General features: G+C 50.5%; 1 protein-coding gene across 1 annotated transcript in view; it reads right to left on the bottom strand.

Annotated features, from left to right (window-relative positions):
* Positions 1-22,024, bottom strand: part of ELL (elongation factor for RNA polymerase II) — a 48,540-nt gene that overhangs the window by 6,145 nt on the left and 20,371 nt on the right. The window contains exons 2-8 of the mRNA XM_032203738.1: positions 19,235-19,282; positions 14,192-14,313; positions 13,702-13,865; positions 10,793-11,046; positions 7,629-7,753; positions 4,375-4,471; positions 1,045-1,540 (exon numbers count right to left, since the gene is read on the bottom strand). Coding sequence (XP_032059629.1) covers positions 1,045-1,540; positions 4,375-4,471; positions 7,629-7,753; positions 10,793-11,046; positions 13,702-13,865; positions 14,192-14,313; positions 19,235-19,282 — 1,306 coding nt within the window. The remainder of the gene's footprint in view (positions 1-1,044; positions 1,541-4,374; positions 4,472-7,628; positions 7,754-10,792; positions 11,047-13,701; positions 13,866-14,191; positions 14,314-19,234; positions 19,283-22,024) is intronic.

The following is a 22,024-nucleotide window of genomic DNA, read 5'->3' as shown; positions in this document are numbered from 1 at the left end:
GGTGCTACAAAGGCAGAGGGGAGGCAAGAGCTGCCACCACGCAGCTCCTAAATGCTCCTGAAGCTCTCCCTTTCCACAAACGTGACGAATTAATTCCAGTTTTTTGACAAATTGATTTCACTTTTGAGCTGCTGCCCCTTCTGAGCTAAACGCGGGTGATTTTCATGCACCAGGCATAAAGAAGAGCTCGGTGTGGGAGAACAGAAAAGGGGTGAAGGAAAACAAAAGGGATGCAAGAAGAAGTTGAGCAGCAGAACCAGGCTGTGGTGTTCCTAGGAGCTACAGGGGAGGTCCTGCTGCTCCAGAGAGCTTTAAGAAGGCAGAAGAACAGCAGGCACTGCAAGGGAACGGAGTGGATTAGCCAATAAATATATATATCCTCTGCTCTAACTTCTAAGAGTGCACAGAACTGGCTTAGAAATGCATTTTTTGATGGGAAGCTTTCTTATTGCACCTAACAGGCTGAAAGTCTCGCTATTTTGTTAGTCCTCAAACTGAGAAATTCAGACCCGTAGTGGGACAGAGCAAGGAAGCCCTCGGCCCGAAGGAGCTGGTCGTGTGGTGCCCCAGCAGCATTTATCACAGGGCTCATCTATCGCTTCTGCTGTGTCCAACACTACAAGTTTCTGTGCCTAACTTTTCATTACCGAGTTCAAAATCAACACGACAGCCATCACAATGCCCAACACAACGCAGGAGAGCGGGAGGCAATCAAGCAGCGCTGCCTTTCCGACAGATCTCGATGCCCGCCTTTCATCCCCACGTCTTAATAAAGCTTTTAATTGAACTGGGAGAAACATGACACGGGCTGAGGCAGCTCCAAAACGGCAGCAAAGGTCGAACAGGAAAAACCTGATAGCCTCTTCTGGGAGGAAGAGCCTTTGTTGATTTGTAGGCAGGGACAGCAGCGATATTTCAGCAGCCACACGGGCTCTGCAAGCGGGATGACACACGCAGCCTCTTCCCTCAAATGGATTCAGAGCAGAAATTATGCTCAGAGAAACATGAACGCAACCCACGGGGGGCTTCCCAGCACCGACGTACCTGTGACATCCTGTGGCACACTACCTAAGTCAGCGTTTTTTATTACTTCACAGTCCTGCTTCTCCTCTTTGCACTTCTCCTCGCCTTTCTTCTCCTTCCTCTCCTTCTCCTTGTCTTTGTGCTTTTTGGATTTTTTCTTGCTTTTGACGTACGGCGAGCCGCAATTGTGCTTGCTCGTTTGGGGACAGTCTGTGGGCAAGGGGTGGCTCAGTCTGTCGGCCTGCTCCGAGCTCTCACAGTCTCTGCCGTTGTGAGTCAGGTCGTTGCTGACGTCCGCGAGGGGATCGTGAGGCCTGGGCAGCTCCAGCACGGGCAGGCTGGAGCTGGAGCTCACCGATTCCGGGAGCGCCGGCGGCAGCGCGGCGGCGGGGGCGTCCTTGCCGTTGGCGGAGTTGAGCTTCCCGTTGAAGGTGGGCTGAGCCCTGTGAGCCAGGTGCGAGATCCTGGGCTTCTTGTTGGCCACGGGATCGATAAACTCCACGGGCTGGGATCGTTTCTGGGGAGAAAAAAGGAGGAAAAAAAAAAAAAAGAAGTGAATATCTCGAGGCCTGGCTGGGATTTTGGATGCGGTGTTTTGGCTCGGTGCTGTTGCCGCTAGGTGGGGATGCAGTGCTGGGAACAGGGCTGTCACCAGAAGAAGGGCTCTGGAAGCTGCCAGCAAATCTCCCCAGGTCCCAGGTTGGTCCCTGCAGCCCCAGCACCCTGCACAGGGGCTCCAGGACTGCCAGCACCCAGCTCCTGCAGAGCCAGCACAGCCCACACCGCGTCCCGACAGCCCCCAGAGCCCCACGGCTCCTTGGCAGAGCGGAGCTGTGACAGTTTCAGAGCCCCCCATAGCATCAGTAATTAATCTGCACTGCTTATTTAACGGGCCACGCCGTCCAGCCTGCTCTCTTCACACCTTACTTCCAGCCCAGCCCTTCAGAAGCCAGCCCTTGTCCTCCTCCCTCCCCGTCCCAGGCACTCAGAAGGCAAACAGCCATAAAACACCTTTCCTCATCCCTTCTGGTGGCGTTTTGGGTATTTCCAAGTCCCTGCAGAGGCTGGGGAGAGATGTGCAGGACCCCTGGAGCAGGAGGGGTTGAAACTTTCTGCATTGAACCCTCAGCCAGCTTCACCAGCTCCGAGGCCAACAGCTTCGCCCTCGCCACACCGCTCCTTCCTCTTCTCAAAGAGGCATTTCCCAGAAGAGGAGAGAAAGCACCAATTGCTAACTACTCAGAATTTCAGGCAAAAAGAGGTCATCCGCAGCGAGCCACGTCACACGGGCTGCCACAAGCGGAATATCCCTCCCTTCAGAGAGCACAGCTTTCCATTTATCCCCAGCAGCCCCCCGGCCACACGCAGGTGGGACTGCAGAAGGCTCCGTGCCCCCAGTTCCTGCGATTCCAGCCGTCTGCAGGCTCGGGTCAGCCCAGGGAAGTCTCTCCGTGGAGCAGCCCAGCCTCCCATCAGCTCAGCGTGGAGCCCGAGCCAGCCCAAATTACCTTGGCCAGCCCTCAGTGCAGCGCCGTGCGCGCCTGCTGCCTGGCAGCCACGGGCTGCAGAAAGTCTGCGGAAAGATTTTTTGGTGCCTGGTGGAAAGCGAGGGCTAGCTGGGGTTGTTTCTGTTGGATATTTCATTGTTTTCTTTGCTGTCTCAGGCAGGACCGTGTGCGTTTGCAAGTGGAAAGTTTGCTCCCTCGCAGAAGCGCGGCTGCTCTGTGGAGGAGCCACCAATTTGCTCCTCTCCCCCCAAGTCGTTATTTCTCTGCCTCTCCACGCAGGGCACGGCGCTGTCCCTCGCCCCAAAGGAGGGGCTGTTCCCTTGGACAGCTGTCAGAGAGCTGCAGCCAGCTCTGAGAGCTGCCACCTCTCCCTTACCTTCCTCCAAAGCCGACAAATAACCTCCCATCTGATTTTATCTCTTAGGGTGTAAAGGTGTTCGTGCAATTCCTGCTGCGCCACCTCTCTCCTTAAAATGCTGAAGCCAACCTTTTGATTTGCTTTTGTTCCACAACCGAAATATTTTAAGGCTACCAAATCACTGAATCCTCCGCCGGGGTTGCAACCATGAGAAGGGAACCCCTCCTTTAAATAGAAGCTACAGCTCTGTAACGTGCAGCATCAAAAACCAACAGCCTACAAGGAGTGCCCCGTGCTTTGCTGTCTGACAGGCCCCGTTAGCAGCGCTGCTGGAATCATTCCTGTTCCTCGTTGTTGTCCTTACTGCACTAAGCCTTTTCTACACCCAGATCAATCAGCTGCCCAAGGTTTTGGTCAGATAATCGGGAGGCTAAAACCAGCCCCTGCAGACCTTCACGCCTTTCTAAATAAGCAAGGTGACCTTTCAGCCTGAATTTCTGCAGAATCGGGCTAAGCGAGGCACATGCCCAGCCTCTTCAGAGCACTGTGCCTCTCTCCAAGCTCGCTCGAAGGAAGGGGACCATTCTTTACTCACCAGGAACAAGCCCAGAGCAGAACAAGAGAGGATTTGGAATTAGCTACCTGGCAAACAAGTCGCACCGTTCTTGTTCTCAGTGGCGAATTGCTTCCCTCTCGCTGCCAGAAAGCACATAATTTCCTTACCTGCTAATATTCTTTGCCACTAATCCTCGGTGCGTCTGTCCAGACAAGCAGGCATTACACATTCCATTGGCAGGAGGAGAATAAATACTCAACTTGTCTGGGCTGACCCACAGCAGAGAAGGGAAGCCGGCATTTCACGGTGCTAGCACGGGAAGTCAGGGCTGAGAGACACCGAGGCACGGTGGGGACAGGCTCTGCCCCACACACGAGCAAATGGAGCTGCTTCAGAGCTCTTCACCGGCTGCTTCTGTACTCACAGCTCCCTGAGCTGGCATCTTAACACATCACAGAGCAGACCAACGTGCTCCTGGTCTGTCATGGCAATTAGGTTGCAAAAGGTCAAGGTTTTTAATAACTCGGCCGTGTTTGGGAGCTGCTTATTACTGCTTCGTTCCAGTCAATTATTAGTAATGAGCAAAACACAAGCTCGTGTTCCCCCTGGAATTCCCAGAGGTACGGAGGCACTTTGAAAAAATTTAGCCCTTCAAACTAAAGCTCAGAGCAAACTGTCAGAGAGCCTCCCTGTAGTCCAGCACCGAACCACATCCAGAGGAGGAAGAGATGCTGAGGAAGCCTAGAATTAGGCTCTAACTGCAGGGGAAAAAACAAAACCCAAACCCTGCTGACCTTACAGCCTCCAGCAGCAGGCGGTCAGCACACAGACAGGCTGAACAGCTCGGCCTGGACCCAGGTCTGGCAGCAGCAGGTCTCAGTTCCTGATTCTCTGCTGCTCAGAGCGAGAGAGAGAGAGGCAGCACCCACCTGAGGAGGAGAGCTGGAGTTCACATTGTCCTTGGGTGGGCTCAGGGAAGGTGCTTCTCCTTGAAAACCACCGCTGTTCTGGGGCTGACAGAGTTTCCTGAAAAACAGAAGGTGGGGTTGTGAAAATCCTGCGCCTGCTTGCTTCTGTCTTGCTTCCCCCGAGTTCTGCACTTCTCTGCACGTGGGGGTAACGCCTCCAAGTGACACCACAGGACTTGGGGCAGGGGGAGAGGCAGCCCCAGCTGGGGACAGGAGCTCCTTCCCCTGCTGAGGATCTGATTTTCTGGCAGTTTTACCTCCCTCTCTTGACGTGGTGACACGTTACACAAGTATCTACCTTAGGAAAATGACCTGTACGCGTTAGCAAAGACTGGCACTGAACTTGAAAATTTATGGGATGTGTATTCTAGCCACTCCTTCAAATACAGCCTAACAAGCAAGACTATTTCAACTGATTTCAGCCCAGTTTTGGGCTCACCCAGTTGAAATTCACTTCTCAAGACCAATTCAGAAGGCAAGCACGCTCAGAAGGGGCTGAGGCTCAAGTTCAGATGCTCAGCAGCAAGCTCTCCCTCTCCTAGCACCACTACAACAACATTTCACAGGCACAGCAGCCCTCTCTCAGAAGCAAGCCCCTCTGGGCTCAGGAAGAGCAGGATTATAACAGGAACTGTTACCGCGTTATTGGTCCTCTAGGATTTACATTTCGGGCTTCGTAATAATACTTTTACGTCGCATCATGCAAAATAGCTCTGCTCTGCTCTGTGTTTGCGGTATCTGACAAACAATGGAGACCTCTCGGAGCAAAAAAAAAAAAAAAAAGGACAATGCAATTCATTCTCATCACGTAAGTGTGTTAATTCCCATTCATGGTGGGTGCCTGCACTCCCCACCGCCCAAGGGGCGCTCTACAGCCCAGAGTCCAGTTTTGTAGCTTTGCCCCACTCTTCTGACATGACCCAGAGAGCCCATACATCCATTTATCACCCAGAAAAAGACTAGTGTGGCATCAGGTTGTAGCCATCAAGCAGAAAAAAAAATCAAGAGTTAGAGGTTTTAACAAACTAGCTCCACAGCTACTTTGTCCCCAGCTGCACAGCCTCGATAACCAACGTCTAAATTCTCCCACGAGAGGCTACAACAGCTTCGAAGCCCCCATTTTTCAAGCACTGGGGAGATGATTTCACAGATCGAGTCCCAAACTATAGGCTTTTAGCCTCAGCTCGAACCCTCAGCCGTACAGCACCGACACAGATGCCTGCAGTTTCGCTGCCCTGCTGGCTGCAGTTGCTGTTTTGTTTCATTTTTATTCAGAACGATCCCAACAGCCAGGGATCAACTCAAGGAAAGCGCTCGGGGACTGTGAAAACAGGAAGGGGAGCAGCGAAATTCCATAAACACCAGGGCCAAGCGGCTTTCTGGATGCCTCCTGACTGGACTGAGTAATCCTGAACATCTCCTGACATGTTAATTACGGATTAAAAAAAATAAATAAATGAGTGAAAGACGACAGCTTTCGATTCAGCAGCGGAAAAACACTTCACTACAATGGTGAAAGGAGGGAAAACAAACACCACGAGGAGAAGGAGCCGGTCCAACACAAGCCTTGGTAGACGTGCTTTTAGGGTTTGCAGACGTGTTAATTAGTGCAGCCACTGAACCAGCAAGTGGACGTGGAAACCGAGAGGACAGCGAACAATGGGATGGATCCAGGCAACCACGCAGACTGCCACCGCGAGCTGCGTAAAGCCCCACGGCTGCAGCCCGTGCCCTTTTTGCAAATGTTTTTCTCCCGTCTTCAGCCCGACGTGTTTTTTCCATTTTGTAGCCTCATTACCTGCGCTGGCTGCGCGGGTCTTTGTTTGTACAGTTGAACACATCCTTGCCAAGGTCTATTTTTAGCCCTTCGCATAACTGAATGCCACAATTCTAGCAAAAGCGGTAAACATTGCCTTCTACAGGGAGAAATTAACTTTTTCTGAAAGCCATAAAGATTGCACGGCACTTGAATTTTTCCATTTAATTATAATTCAACATCAAGGCCGTTTAAATCAGTTTGATTTTTATTTATATTTTTTTTTGAGCATGCCAAAGCACTTTAAGCGCACGATTCTGGTGGTTTAACAAAGTCTCATCTCCCAGCCAATTGTGCTTTCAAATCATGGAAACCGTTCAAACGGAGCATGCTCCACTTATTTTATTGCGCTTTTGGTTAAGATTATGTCTCAGAAACACGCCAGGTAAAATTTCTATTCTCATTACAAACTCCAGTCAGTATAAACACACATTGAAAATCCAGCTAGGCACATATAAACACTCGGGGCAGAATTCCTCAGGAATCTAGGGGATACGTGCTCTTTTCTTGCTGCCTGATGGCTAAAAGCTTCCAAGTTTTTAGGATTCATCTAAGGGAAAAATATCTTTAACAATTGAGACAGAGCTATCATTTGCTCTAACTCGGTCAAGGGCCATTTTCAGGAAGATGAAAACAGGTAGGGTGTACAGCTCTTGGCCAGATGGCACTTTACGGGCAGGAGGACAAGCATTAAATGTTTTAGGGGATTTAAAGAACCGCCTTGTGCTTTTCCAGCCACGGTCACGCATCTCTCCCTGCAATCAAACCTCAGTCTTGCCCAGCCTACGTGGCTGATAGCAAAAGAATTTCCAACACGGAGAAAAGCGCAGTAAAATATCCAAATCAGCCTACAGAAATGAAGCGAGGCCTCCAAGAAAACAGCTCAAAGGGGCTGGGGATGTCCGCAGGAACAGAGCACAGAAGCAGCAGGGGCGAGACGCCGGGGGGGGGACGCGGCTGCAGGGCACTTTCTCTTGCTGTCCTGAACAAACACAGCAGTCTGCACAGGAAGCCGTGCACAAGGAGATACGGGACACGGAAAGGAGAGCTGCACCCGGGAGCTGCACCGCACACGTTTGGCTTAATCCTCTCCTCTCCCAGGATTTTACCCCACCATTAAGGTTTAACTCTAACAGCTTTTTTACCCCGTTCAGGTTTTCCTGTAGCTTTTAGCATAATGACTTCAGTTGCTATTAAATTACAGCCTACGACCTGAAGATTGCGTCCACTTAACTCTCCAGTTTGGCCAACTTCTGCAGGTGAGTGGCTGACAAACGTTTACTGGATGTTAAAATCCAAATGCTCAACTTCCCACAGCTCCACTGACTTCAGTCACCCTGATTTGTAGCAACCTAGTATTTCTGAGCTGCAGATATTAGAGAGAAGGTGGAATAATTACCGAACGAGTATCCTCTTCAGCAGCTGCTGGTCTCCCTCAGAGTAGCCCGGCCAGTCCTTCTGCACTTCTTTGTAGACGCAATCTTTCAGTGTGAAAGTGCTGTCCTTGGCACTCAAATTTGCCACCTGAAACAAAAGCAATTTGCAAAACCATTAGGATTTAATTCTCCTCACTCGTTACAATAAACAGAGCTGAGATGTAGGCAAAATCTCAGCAGACTTAGTGGCAGTTAGTGGTGTCAGGGAACGACTCAGTACTAAGTTCATTTCCCAATTTTTTAGATTATTTAATCAAACTACGCTTTTCTGTTGCCTTGTCAGTGCAATAGTTCACTGTGAGCTTCCAAAACACATGGAATTTACTGAGGAACAAGTCGGATCTAAGCAGATCGTTCAGCCTGGTAGTTTGGAACAGCACAGCAGCGATTTGGGGCAACACTTGGAAATAAACCCCAGGGGGAAGAGGCAGTTCACTCGTCACGACTGTCCGATAGCTCAAATGGCGTGATTTATTAGCTGATAGAGGAACTCTCGTGGCCATAGCTCGGTTAACAGCTGCCAGGAGGTAATTTCTCACTAGCAAGCCAGCAAAGCAGGAGGCAGGCAGCTGGTTTCTGGAGGAGCGGTGCGGAGAATGCATTGCGGATGTAACGCGGTCGGGAGCTCGTGGATTACATTGCGCAGCTACGTGTGTTAGGATCACCTGCTCGGTGTTATGGAGGAGAACTTTTCTGAGGACTGCTTTAGGGAAACAACAACAAAACCTGCAATTATCGGCTTATAACCCAGGGTTTTACAGCAAATCGTAGCACCTAAGTCCTGCGGTGCAGCTGCAGGACACTCGTCCAAGCAGCTCTTTGACATTTTTTCTCCAATTCTATCGTGTGCCTTTCCCCCACAAGACTCTGCACGGTGCCTGCGTGGATAGGAAACACTGCTGGAACCGGCAGAGTTGTGTTAGAATGGAAACAGCTTGCTACGAGTTATCCCACTTTAATCAGTCTTTCCACAGCTTGGCCGAAAATTTAACCTCTTGCTGCTGGTTACATGTCTGAAAAACCCAACGCTGGCACACAGCAAAACGCCCCAGTACGTCTAGCAGTGACATTTGCATGGATGCTGTGCTCAGTCAACCCTTCTGAGGTGAGCGTGGAGCACCAGGGCTGGAAAAAAAAATGCCTTAAATGCCTTAAATTCATTTATGGGAAAAGGGACAGAGAGGTAGAGGTGCCAAATGGTAAGGCCATACGCAGGCTAACCCCCTGGGGGAAAAAAAAAACAACAAGCCAGCGTCTCCAGTTCCCAGCTCTGGCCCCTCAGTTTGACCACTGTGTTGCACTTGAGACTGGCAGGTGCTTTTATTCAGCCAGGGGAGATAAAACAGCACATCTGCTGAAGGATTAACGCTCTCCGTCACTCGCTCTGTTCAGGAGACGGCTTGTTTGGGAGTTTCTATTATCCACGCAGCAATGAGAACCTCGGAAAAGCAAGTGAAGTAGTGGAAAATCTTGAATTAAGCAAAGATGCCGTTAATCCTGCTTTTGCTCGAGGGAGACTTTGCCCTAATATTATAAATCTAGGAATTTAAAAGCAAAAAGCTGGAAGACTGAATAGAGCAAAGCGCTGCTGATAAGCAACAAAATAAAAAGCCCGGTTATCGGTTTACATGACGAACACTGTTTTTCCTTTCAGTTCTGTCAGCTTTCCAAAATCCTGAGCCAAAACACAAGAAGAATTTGAGCTGGCTTTTGCATTCAGATAGCCCAGGAAACGTGCCCACGAGACGAAAGCAAAGCTGGGTCGTGCTCTGCCCCGTTGTGCAGCAGGAGGCATGCTGCCTGGCGAGGCTGGAGCTCTGCACAGAGGCTGGGAGCTGCCACCTCCCTGTTTTTCCTGGGGCTGGACTCTGCAAGCTCCACCCCAAGCTTCCCCAAAAATAGAAACCTTGCAAAATGAGGCAAAAAGGCCAGCAGGAACACGGAGTCCTCCGAGAGATGCGAGAGCACAATGAAACCCACACCTAGACATATTTAGACATGTAGCTTTAACGCAGCCTGTAATTTTTTTTTTTTTGAAGTTTATCCGTGTCTGCCTGGGGATGGGAGCCCTGGGAGGAGAGGAGTTTACAAGCAATGCATTCCCAGCAAACCCAGCAGTTATAGCCCGGTCAGGCCGACGCTGCCAAGCGCTCCCCTCGCCTGCCAGGGGGTCGGGAGAGCATCGATAAAAGATGATTACCAGCAACAGGATTTCCATTATTAAACAGATTCGTAGTAATCGAAAGGGTGTGCAAAGGAATTGTAGCTCTGCTGGAAAATGAAGGGCTACGGGATTAAAATCTAGGGAAGGAGCGAGCTGTGCCAGCACTAACTCCATTTTCAGTGTGACCTGCCCTGTGCCCTTGGGCAAAGCAACTCCTTGCTCTGTCTCGTTCTTCTCAGCTATGGAGAGGAGTAAAAATTAAGAATCCAGTACAGAAGAGGGCAGCTGCAGCGTTTAAATAAATATCCCCGATGCATTTTGCACTGTGAGAGCAATGAAGGTATTCACTGCAAGCCCTAAAATGGCACCTTGAACATGACTCAAAGCGTTAAGGACTGATTCAGCCAGGAGACAGCTTTCACACTTGACATACAAATAATATGGTTGGCAAGAAGCTGCATGATCTTCACACCGAACCAGTAGCTCTTCCAGCAGGAAGGCACGGGGTTCCAGCAATACAGACGTAAAGCTTAGTGGAGAGGGACACGTTTTTCCTTCACGTAGGAAACGTCGCATGTATTAACACACACGTTCCTTTACCTCCACGTTAATAAAGATGTATGGAATAGATTTACAGGTTGTAAGAACTCAAATAACTCCTAGGTCCTCCATTAGGTAGTTCTCCCCACAACCAACTTCTTTTTGGTTCCCCTTAAGCGACTGATGCGGTGAACGGAAATCATACAGCTTGCTTGTACACCCCTACCACACAGCGTACACACGGGGGGGGCTTCTGCTACCTAAATCGTGTGAATTGTGAACCCCAGTGGGACACGGCCTCCACAGAAACGTCAAGCTGCAGCTTTGAGATACACAGGTCACGTTCAGACTCGTACAGAATCGACTCCCTTCGCAGGAGACGTTTCCCTTTACCTAAATCGTTGCCTTCGTCAGGGTACAAACCTGTTGCAGAAGGTTGTCCAGCAAATCCTTGTCCTGCTGAGAAAGTCCATCCTTCTGCAATCTGAGAATAAGTTCAGGTTTCTTATAAGGCTTTAGTGCCAGTAAGTGCACAACCCTATCTTTGAAGGGTCTCTGAGAAATCGCACTATTGCCTCTCTTTATTGCACTGGCAAGGTTGACTGGCGTTGGGCGCTTCCTGGAGGGAACAGCATCGGAAGCTCCTGGTGCAGGTTTACGCACCTGAACCTTTTTGCCTAAAATGAGATGAGAATAGTGAACTGCAGCAGTCACCTCGCAACGGCCAGTGGGTCGGCGGCGCGGATATGGAGCTCATCACACGAGTGCCAGGAGGTGACAATGAAGGACAAACACAACCAGCACACCCCATCCGTTCCAACGCGCCGCCGGAACGACTGTCCCGTGAGTTTTATGATTCATGACAGGCTCACAACAAGTAAACAGCAACACCAAGCTCTGGAAACCTGCACATTACTGGCCACAAGCTTACATAAAGCCCTCTTTGTTCGCTAGCTTTTCATTTATCCCAAGTGCACGTATCCCCACGCTTAATCTCACCATTTTTTATTTTTTTTTTCCTCCCTATGAGGAGAAAATTCGGCATTATTATGTCGGAGAGTCGAAATATGGAGTGGAAAGACCCGAAGTGGTCAACGAGCGGCTCCCTGCTGCTGATCTCAGCAAAAACGCTGCTCCAGCAGATGTTTCTGCTTTCAGAACAATGGGAACTTTATGGGGCTGGGTCCACCTCCCTTCCCCCCCCGCCAAACACGAAGGGGGTCCAACCCCGACACGTTCGCCTACTCGTTAGCGTGCTGCCTGCTTGCACAGAATAACCCCTTCTGCTTCGTCGCAGTAACTGCTTCGCCTTCCAGCTACGTTTATTTGTGTGCACTTGAGGACAGAAAGCTGCCTCCCATGCTCATCTCAAGCCCTCGGAGCCAGCTTCCTCAGCTCCATCCCAAGTGTGCTTCTCGGTTTCTTACAGCATCACACAGGAATTCATTTTTCCCATTCCTATTAAAAAACAACTCCAGCTAGAATCCTCAGCCGAGTCCCACATCACTGGCTAGGGCACAAATCAGAGAGCTGCACTATTTTGAACCCAGAAACGGGTCACAAAGCCAGCTTCCTGCTCCCAGAGATGACAAGAGCAAATAAATAAATAAAAAAAACCCTGCGGGTCCCAAGGTCTAAAGCATGGAGCTGCAATTAGCAGCCACTCAGTTCACGACAGTGACCTTCAGTGGGACAAACAACGTCCAGCATTTACTGCAGAAACTCTGGAGGTTTATTTCAGCGTGGCAATTCTCCACTGCTAGGAAGCAATGTTTTCAACTGAGTCATCTGAAGATACTGGTGATTGTCTGCAGTGTTTATTTTACTGAAATGCAGATTGCATAACTGAGCCCCCATTTCCTGGCTTTTTGTTCTGTACCACGCTGATGCAAGGCGCTGCGACCCGTCGTCAGCGGGGCTGAGTTAAGAGGAGGGAGAAAAACAACAAATCAGACATCAAAAAGCCCCAAACCCAGAGGCTGGCCGGACGTCATTTCCAGCAACGGGACACGAGAAGACTCGGAGGCTTTCTAGAACTGCCCTAACTCCTGCCAGGTCGTGAACAGCAAAAACACATTGTGACATTTCCACTTGGGGCTGGAGCCAAAATGGGCAGCGATAGGGGAAGAAAAAACTAAGCAAAGGCAGAACACCAAATCACTTAAAATATTTATATACCTATAGAGAGAGCAGCGTGTACACACACAGACTCAGCACATATAAGCACACGCACCCCCCAGATCCCTATCACCTATCTCCACATACATTCATGTCTTAGTTCACATCTCCGCTGCTTTCCTCCCACCTTAAACACTGACATCTTGCACAAGCGGCACCATGCCTCCCTCCAGTGCTTTTTCCACGGCTGTGCCTCCATTTCGGAGAGGGAAAACGTTTAAGTGAGGCTATTTTTAAATGGAAAGTTTTGCTGCATCTTTCGGGGAAGCAGTTTGCCCTGAGAATCTGCCTCACGAGCCTACCAACTCGATCCACTTACTGTAAAGTTCTCAAATACAAGCTAAACGAAATCTTCTCGTCTACAGGAAATCAATGCATTTCCTTCCTGATTGCTATCTCATTTCTCAGTTTTGAGCACTTGGCTGATAAAACAATGAGTCAGGGGCAGTTCTACATTTTGCAACTCACCATCCTCATCACAGCCACCCTCTGAGAAGCGACCGGCTACGGATCACATGAAAAAACAGCTGGCTCCAAGAACTGAACTCCGCTTTCTGCTTAGTATTTATGCCCCGAGTTTGTGACCAGACTGAGGTTAAGCTAGGTCTCAGCAGGCTCCTCGTCGAGCTCACTGCCACGTTTTTATTTCCTCTCCAAAGAGTTCTCCTTTCATTGTGACAATGAGATGGTTTGTTCAAGGCTACCGTCAGCAGCTCCGCTCTAATCTTTGCTGATGAACCCAAGTGCCCTGCTGTCTGCAGCCTAGATGCTGCGTGTAAGGGCCTCAAGTGCAGGCACACGGCAGCTGTGAGACAGCAGCAGGACGTTTTAGCTGGCTTGGTTAGGAGCACAGACACTTTAAAGCATCAGTGTGCTCCCAGCATCACCGCATGAGAAATATGAACTGTGCCAGAGTGATGTGACTGCGCCCAGGCAACCCTCAGAGGCCACACAACCAGCACCACACAACTTCCAGAGGGAAGGTGGAAGCCACAGAGAAGTCACAACGCAAGGAGGCTACAGTGAATCAGACACCCGGGAGGAACTACCAGATACTTGCTGAGGACTTTCATGGTCAAGTTGTTCACAGCAAAGCAAACGTCAGCACGACTTCAGGAGGTGAGGACAGCCGCTCACATCACGCTGCTGCTTACCTACGTATCTCCCCCCAGGTTTAATGACTATAGCGCTCCGGCTGCGAGTCTCCTCCTCTGCCTGTGCCATGCTTTGCCTTGCCTTCTGGTAGGAATCGTCGGTAGCACACACGGTGATCTTATCCTGTATGCTTCCCAGGCAATCCAATTGGATATTGCCGTTGCTGCAAGAGAAAGGCAATGGAAAAGGTACTCCCAGCACTGCGAACGGGCACGTTTCTGTCACCACTGCATAGCTGAGGTTGTGTTATCTAATAACAGGAGGGTACAGAAAGGTGCTGAGAGGGGTAAACAGGTTCTTCTGTGGGTGCCTGCTTACCCAAACGCATACACAAACCAAGAGATTACAAAGAAAGAAGATTTAAAAAGAAAATGCATTCTATTTCTAAAAAGAAATGGCATTCTTTAAGTTTTGTTTACGTTTGACAGAGAAACAACTCCACGGAAGGTAGGATAGAAGTGACTGGATTCTTTCTGACGCATCACTCACCTAGATACATACTGCTGGATGCAGTCAAAACTGCCCTGCGGGCTGTCCTTGCCGATATTGGAAAGATAAAAGGTGAAAGTCCGCACTTCTGCAGGGCGATCGGGCCTCGGAATTGCGATGTGCTGTTGGGAAGGAGAGAAATGCTGGTCATTTAGGTAGTCCACGCTGCCACAGAGTTCATCTTTTCAGCAGTCGCTATGTTTTGAGCCGTTTTGGAACCCGATACAAGTAAAGCCTATGGATTACTGCATAGGAGAACAGGAAGAGCAAGCTGGAAAAAAGCTACAAGGGAGATTGAAGTCAGCAAAACTGCAGGCTATAGTGCCAAAAAGGCAAAAGAGGTAGACAAAGATCAGTTTGAACAAAAAAAGGCCAAAATCTGTAACAGACCAAAGGTATGAGCTGGTGGCTCGCTGCCTTCCAAAGGCACACGATGATCTTGTTCTCGCAATCTGACCCAATTCTATTGATCTAGGCTTAAAACAGGCTTGCTACCGCTGTTTACGTTCAATTCAAAGCATTTGAGACTTGTTTCTTTAGCCCTGGTGATCCAGCACTAAACATAGCACAAGCCAGGTCGCTAGATAGCACGCTTACTCTTTTTTAAGAGATTATAATTCCATAACGAGATTTCGGGGCTCACTGTGGTGTGTGTGACGCTGCTGCTAAATTCAATATTTAATCAAGCATTACGTGTGCTCCGCAGACAACTCCACAGCGACCCGCGTTGTCTCCCCCCAGCCATTCAGCTCTAAAAGTGTTTTGTTTTTAATGTTTCCTTCCCTTCTGCGTTCGAGGTCCAACACAAATCGTGGCACCGGAGCTCATCACATCAATATTTGATCATTAAAATGGCTTCCAGAGAACGAGGCAGAGGAAATGCTGGCTTCACCCTATTTTAGGCTACGCTCCACCGCACACGGTCGTATTTACCCAGCCTGCCACGTGGATGCCTGACACACGCACGCCTCGCAAACCCACTGGTGGCAACCACCCATGGCTGCGGGCACAGGAGGGGTTTCTGGGTGGTTTCCCTTCGACCTCAGCCATCCACAGCAGCCTGGAAACCGTGTGCATCTGTGCCACTTCCATAAAGCAGACGGATGTTCCTGGAACTGGCAAGAAACGCTGGTGAGACCCGCAGCGGGCTGGGTGGCAGCAGCTCTTCCACTCGCCCTCTGCACGGGGTGCTCTTCAACCCAGCACCCTCTTCCCCGACTCGTGGGGAAGGGATAAAAGCCCGTGAGCTTCCCAGGAGAGCTGAGAGCCTGCCCGAGTTCATGGTTAGGTGAAGAGCAGGGTCTGGGTGTCCTACAGGCAGCGTCGCTCACCGCTGGTTAATGTACGGTGAGCAGGGCACGGTGCTGAGCACACGGGGTCTGTGCTGGTCCAGCCTTAATCCCCGGTGGGGATGAGCAAGCTGTGCTGGACACGGCAGGTTTGAAAGCCTGGAAGATGTGCAGAGGTGCCATCCGGATACATCACAGGCCTGACATCCACCTCCTGATTCACCACTGTAAAAAATGGCTGCTTGGCGAGCTCCAATCCCGGCGTTTTTGCAGCGTTTCTGCGGTTTCCTCGGGCAGCTTCTCCGAAGGACGTAAAACGAGACAGAAGCAAGAGCCACATGAACGTTAAACGCTGCCTGTGCCAGTACTGAAAAGTGTAGCATATGCAAACCGGCCGTTATCTAGGAATTATTTTTAGCTGAAACAGAAGGTTTCAAGCCACCAAATCAGCATGGTAACTGCTCGCAGGGAGCCCTAATTTTGGTGCAGAGTCTTACACCAGTAACCATAGACACTTAAAAATAGCTCGGTACAGATGTGACTTATGTTTCTTCTTTCAAGTAATATTCATCTGTGTACAGCTCGCCCTGAATGGTAATTTCACCTTCCTCTATTTATACCAGCACAACTTCATCCCCAGAAACAGGGGCCGTGTAATATTTTCCAATCGCCTTCAGTTCAAAGGCTCCGTACCCAGGAGGTGTTTGTAAGAAAGCCGTACTGACCTGGCACCTGAAGGTTTCTTTTTCTCCCCAGTTCAGTTCTCCTCCTCCTCCTCCCTGTCCCAGCTGCCCCCAGTAAGCACCTGCAAATTTGCCCCAACCTCTTCTGTAATTCTCTGCCTGCTTTTACCAAAACAGCAAGTCGCGCCCTCCAGCTCCCCCCGCTCGCAAAGCTTTGCTACCCGAGCTCTGAAAATCTCATCTACGTGCATGTTGGAACAAGCAAAATGCTCGGGACTCTGTACAGAGCTGTAAAATTATCAAAGAAAGCCCAGTTTGTGATGAAAATGTGGAATGAGCGGGTGCTGCTCCCAAGGAGCACCCAAGCGGTCCTGGTCCTGCCTTCGTGCTCCACGCACAACCACCGACTCCCATCGGAGTTCTGAAGCTACAGAAGAGCACCCAAAAAGTGATTAAAAAAGACTGGTGCTGCCATAAAGAAATGCTTCCCAAGGCCAGGATCCTTCGCTGAGCACAGTTTGCGGAGCCTCGGGAGCTCTGTTGCAGACCGGGATCCGTTCGGGAGGTCTCACCTCATCACAGCTGGGAAATTTGGGGTGAAACCACCAACATCCTCCTCCAGCTCCCGGCCGGTGGAGCTGCCACCTCGCCTGCTCCTGGGTTTCACTCCTGGCCGGTTCCCTCCTCTGTTTAATGGCAGCAGTGAACACGGGAGCTCGTCTTGGTGCGTTAGGGAGCTGGGAGCAGCCCTGACAGCGTTCATTACACGGCCGCGCTGGGAGCAGGTGAGGGAGACGTGGACGTGGACGTGGTAATTTAAAAGCTCTGCAATAATGAGATCCAGCAGGTGAGGAGGCTCCTGGAGAACCAAAGTCAGGAAGCAGCAGCTCTTATTTTACATCCTGCTTCCCTTTGAACACCAAATGCTTGGGATTTTGTCCTTGTGCGAGGGGTACTTACGCAGAGAAGCCTCCCTGCTCCAGTCTCGTGTCACTGGATGCTGCCTTAAGTCACGCTCTGACATCCGTGCTAGGCACAAAAGCTAAAAATCTCCAAAGTTTAATCTGAAATCCTCTCCGTAACATTTATTAGGAAGCCAAACGGGAAGGCAACACTCTGGGGAATTAAGGTACAGTGGGGGAAACGCGCTGCAGGAATAACCAGCTAACCAAACGCGTTTCAAGGCGAATTCATCTGGATTTCGGAACTCGTTAAATTACTGGAATTGTCTTTTCAGCCCGACTGGTAGAAAGCTCGCTGGGAAGTCTTTAAAGCCCTGCTGTTAATTCCTTAAAGCCGGGCGCAGTCTTGACATACACGAGCGCTGCACTTAAAACCAGATGGTTACACAGCTGCCAGCTTCTTGTCATCCCCCGTAAAAATAATAATAAAAGGACAAAGAGCTCTTTCTATCTGCCCCAATTGAGCTGGGGCTCGCTTTCTTCAAAGCCCTACCTTTGGCCTTTACTCGACAGTGCAATTAATTACGCAGCTGAGCGGGAGGCAGGCGGAGGTCAGCTCCAACATCTCCCTCCAGCCGCGCCGCTCCGCTCCTCCACCAGCGCCCGACTGCAGTTCTTTTCTTTTGAAACAAGGAATTGCTTTTTTTTTTTTTTTTTAAACTGTTTTTTTTCTTGTCCTTCACCTGGAAAAGCCCAGAAGTGCTCCAGCACCGCTAATACCGCAGCGTGGCAAACGAGGAGCGCGGCAGCTGAGGGCAGCGGAGCGTTAAAGTCGTTCTGATTAATTGTGCCACTGTTTGCGTCTCCTTTGAGGACGAAGATTAAGTACGAGAGGAGGCATTTCTAGCACTTAGGCAGCTCTGCAGGAGAAGTCAGATCCTTCCAAGGTAGGCTGCGAAGGGGAGGCGAGGCGCTGCTGTCCTTTGGCTTCTTTATTCCAGGCGAAGCTGTTTGCTCACCTCCCGACAGTAAATCACGCCGCCCTGCCACTTCTGTCGCTCGCTTCCAATTTTACCCAGCTTCAGCTGCCGGCTGCCATCGGGGCTGAGCTTTCTGGGGACTTTAATTGTAATCAGAGGGAAAAAAAAAAACAAACTGGAAATTGTTCCTTTCTTTATTTCTCAGGTTGTACTTTTCTTAGTTGATAATAATCGTGTCTTTCCTGCGGTGTTTTGCTGTGGACCTAGGGAAACCAACACCACGAGGGAAAATAGGGGCAAGCCCCGTGCTTGACTTCACTGCCTACTTAACTCAAGTACTTTTCCAAGTTCTGCTGTGCCAGCCCAAAAAAATCACGGAGTTATTTACAGCTGAGTTCAGATTCTTGAAAACACTGCACCCTCCTTCCTCCTGCAGAGGACCCGAAGGAACACTCACCTTTTGGTGTCTAAACGCTGGCTAAGTGACGTTTTTAAAGCTCACCGAAGCATTGCGATACGAGAAAAGCTACCAATTAAATCTCACCCTTGTCAGTAACCGGCATGACAGACGGCTTCAGGCTTCTATAAATACCCTGGAGGAGCTCGGTCATCAGAGCAGAAGTTAAAGAAATAAAACTCCTAAATATAAAAAAACTTTTGGTACTCACAGAAACGGCCCGGTTGTTCAGAAGCTCGAGTTAAATAAAGCCTCGGGGCATTCGCAGCAGCCTCTGAGCACCACCACTGTCATAATTTGTGCCCAAAGCCTCCCACCACGTTTACCAGGCTCGGCGAGGAGTTTCCCCAGGACACAGGCGAGGTTTTAGGGGATGGCTGCCCCCACCTCGGCATTACCAGCGGTGGACTCGCAGTCTCCTCGTCCTACCCACCGGGGCGGCCCTATAAAACCGAGTTTCCCTCCCCCAGCAGCACTTTGCAGAGCTACGGATCAAGCAAGCTGAGAAAATAAAGTGGGAGGAAAGTTCTGACAGAGCCCACGTGGTCAGGGGAATCGGAACAATTCCTTCCTCCTGGACCACGTCGGAGCTTCACAGCCCTCACTTCCAGAGGTCAGAGCATCGCTCTTTGGACCGGAGCAGGACAGAGGCACAGCACAAAGCCCGTGCTCAGATAATTGCATAAACAAGCCAGTAAAGCACTTCCCGAGGCAACCCATACACAAACTTACCCCTTGGCTCCCTTGAAACTGGATTACTGGTTTTGATGTCACAGAATCCTACAAAAACAAATAAAGGGGAAAAAAAAATAATTAGAGAAGTCTCGAGCTCAGCCATTCCCTGCAAACCAGCAGGCAGCTTCATTTTTTCAACTGTGCTTTTTTTTTTTTTTTTTAAAGGAACCAGGTTCAGAGATGGACACGACTCCGAGAGAAAACTCCCGAATTATCGATTTGTACCTAGAAAAGGGATAAAAGTGCAACGTCACCACCGCTTAAACGATTTCACTCTTGAAAGCCAGACAGCAGGAAAGCTCCGAGCTCGTCTCCACCGGGCTCCTTCCCGCTCCCCGCACCGCTTTTCGGGCAGGGAGCAGACGACACGTGTGCCTCCGGTGCTTATGTAAGTTTTGAGCTGAACGGGGGATATTTGAGGGGAAAATTTCTGACGGTGCTCGCTGTGAGAACGCACCAGGCACATTTTTTCCAGGAGAAAGCTGGCAGCTCGCTGGGAAAGCAAACTGCGGCTTCGTTGCAAAACCCTGCTGCTGCGCTGCCCGTTCCAACAATCGGCCTCTTCCTCCAGGAGGATTTGCCTGCAGTTCGTGAAATCGTTCCACAGTTTGCTTTAAAACCCCTTAAACGTGCTCCAGACAGAGAAACACCACCGAGTTCAGGCTTTACTTCAGGATTTTGGTCTTTCTGCAGGGTTGTGCTGTGATTTCACAAGGCTCACAGCGGTTTTCCAACCCCGGCTCTTATTTGAGGTTTCACCCCCAGGGAAAGAAGATCCAAGTCCCACCGAGATTTCTTTTTTTTCCCCCCACTCCCTTAAATTTCAGGAGAATCGGGGCTGTGTTGGTTTTATTTCCTAAGCCCTGGGAAAATCCCAGGAGATGCTGAACGAAATCCCACTGTGGGCTGGGGCCGTGCCCCATGGGGTAGAAAAGCACAGGCCTGGGGGGTCCTGGGGAGAAGCCCCCCGAGACAGAAGGCTTTCCCAGTTTCTTGCTGTGTCTTTTAGAAGCGAACACATTGCCACGTGTGTCAGAGATGCGTTTTCACGGCAAAAACACTAAGAAGAGCTTCATGAGCTCAAAGGGAGCTGCCCCTTCTGTGGCCAGCGGTGGCAGCTCCCAAATTCTGGCACCGTCCTGGTGCCACGCGGGATCCCAAAACCTCCTGCTGGCAGAAGCAGGCACAGGGGTTAACAACCTGGGAGCCCACTACGTTTATCATCTCGTAAAACCTTCCCAAAGGCTCTCACGGCCCAGGACGGAAGAATCTAAGCCGCAATACGTCGACGTTAACCAAAAAGGAAAAAAAATAAAATAAAAAATTCCCTAGCACGAAAAATCCTTCTGCCACAAATGAATGAGCTCACGCTAAGACGAAGCCTCCGGAGCCTTTTAAGAGCTCATCCCCTGCACGTGAAGAGAGCCACAGCCCCCCCTGACTCCTCGCGGGATGCTTCTGCCAGCGAGCAAAGGGGGAACGTGCTCGGAGCCGACAGCACTCGCCTGGCGTTGCAAAGGCAGCTTTATTGCACGGAGCAACCTTTATAGAGGCCCAATAAACAACTTCTTGCTCTCCGTACAGAGATCACTGAATTCCTTGAGTGCCACGACACCGCATACCACAGCGCGCTGTTCATGGACGGCCCGGCCAGCTTTTTGTTCCCGGTGTCGGCGTGCGCAGCGCCAGGCGTCCAGAAACCCACACGAGCACACGAAACGGTAAAAAAAAATCCGGATGGGAAATAAAAACCCGAGGAGGGATCTTGTACGGCTCGTCGGGGCTTCGTGAAGTCCTGCGAGTCATTCTGGAAAATGACTGAAGTGGGCTAGAAAGGTAACACAGCACGGCAGTATCAGGACAAGCTTTAATTACAGAAGTTATAACCCCCCTCATCTACATGCTAGGTGCTTTGAGGTGAAATGTGCAATCTCAAACTTAAAAATGAGAGTTTGTGCTCGATGGAAAGCTGCAGCTTTGCTTTACTGACCTCCTGAAACCAGCACTTCACCCTCCTGCACCCTGCGTGCTCGGCGGTGTCGCAGCGGGGCCGGCCCCACACGCCCGCAGCCCCCTCCTGCAGGGCACCCAGGGCAAAAGCAAACCCATGCACCCCACCCCAATCAAAGAGATGATTTTAATTTCTTCTAATAGAACTCCCTGAATCTTTGCGGGGACACCTTCACTCTAAATGAAAGATGAATTAAGCTGAACCAAACTGGAAGTGGATTTCCATTTAGACCTGCAGCTCCTTTGGCTCAGCCTTCCGTGCAGCCCAACACCACCGCCAAGGAGCTCCTGCTGCCGTTCCCAAACCCCTCCACCACCTTCTGAAGTCACCCCGTTCCTCTTGGTGATGCCAAGCAGCCAACTCCCTCCTTTCAACCTCCCAGAAGCTGTGGCACCATCCGCTGGGGGCGAGCACGCTCCCTCCATATTTCTGTTTGTGTTTTTTTTTTTTCCTGTTTTCCCTTCAACGCACAGCAGCAGCTGCTCAGCCCCAGCTCCCGGGGCTCAGCGCATCTTCGGCAAGCCAAGGACCCTGGAGAAATCTCAGCGAAGAGGCAAAACAAGGCAGAGAAATCCACCTGAGCAACCCGGCCACCTGCACGGGTTTTATTCCTCCTTGAGGCTCCCCAGGCACCTAAGAATAGCTACCGGCTGCTGAGCAGGATCAGGACGGGAGCGAGGTGACTGCTCCGAGCAAGAGACAACAGCCCTGGCCCCAAAGGCAGCCGCTGTGCTCCCCTGCAGCTCCAGCAGGAGGTCCAGGGGGATTTAGGGACA

Source organism: Aythya fuligula, chromosome 26, assembly GCF_009819795.1.
Source record: "Aythya fuligula isolate bAytFul2 chromosome 26, bAytFul2.pri, whole genome shotgun sequence".
NCBI lineage: Eukaryota > Metazoa > Chordata > Aves > Anseriformes > Anatidae > Aythya > Aythya fuligula.
Note: the sequence above shows the minus strand (reverse complement) of the source record. Positions and strands in the feature narration are given on the sequence as shown.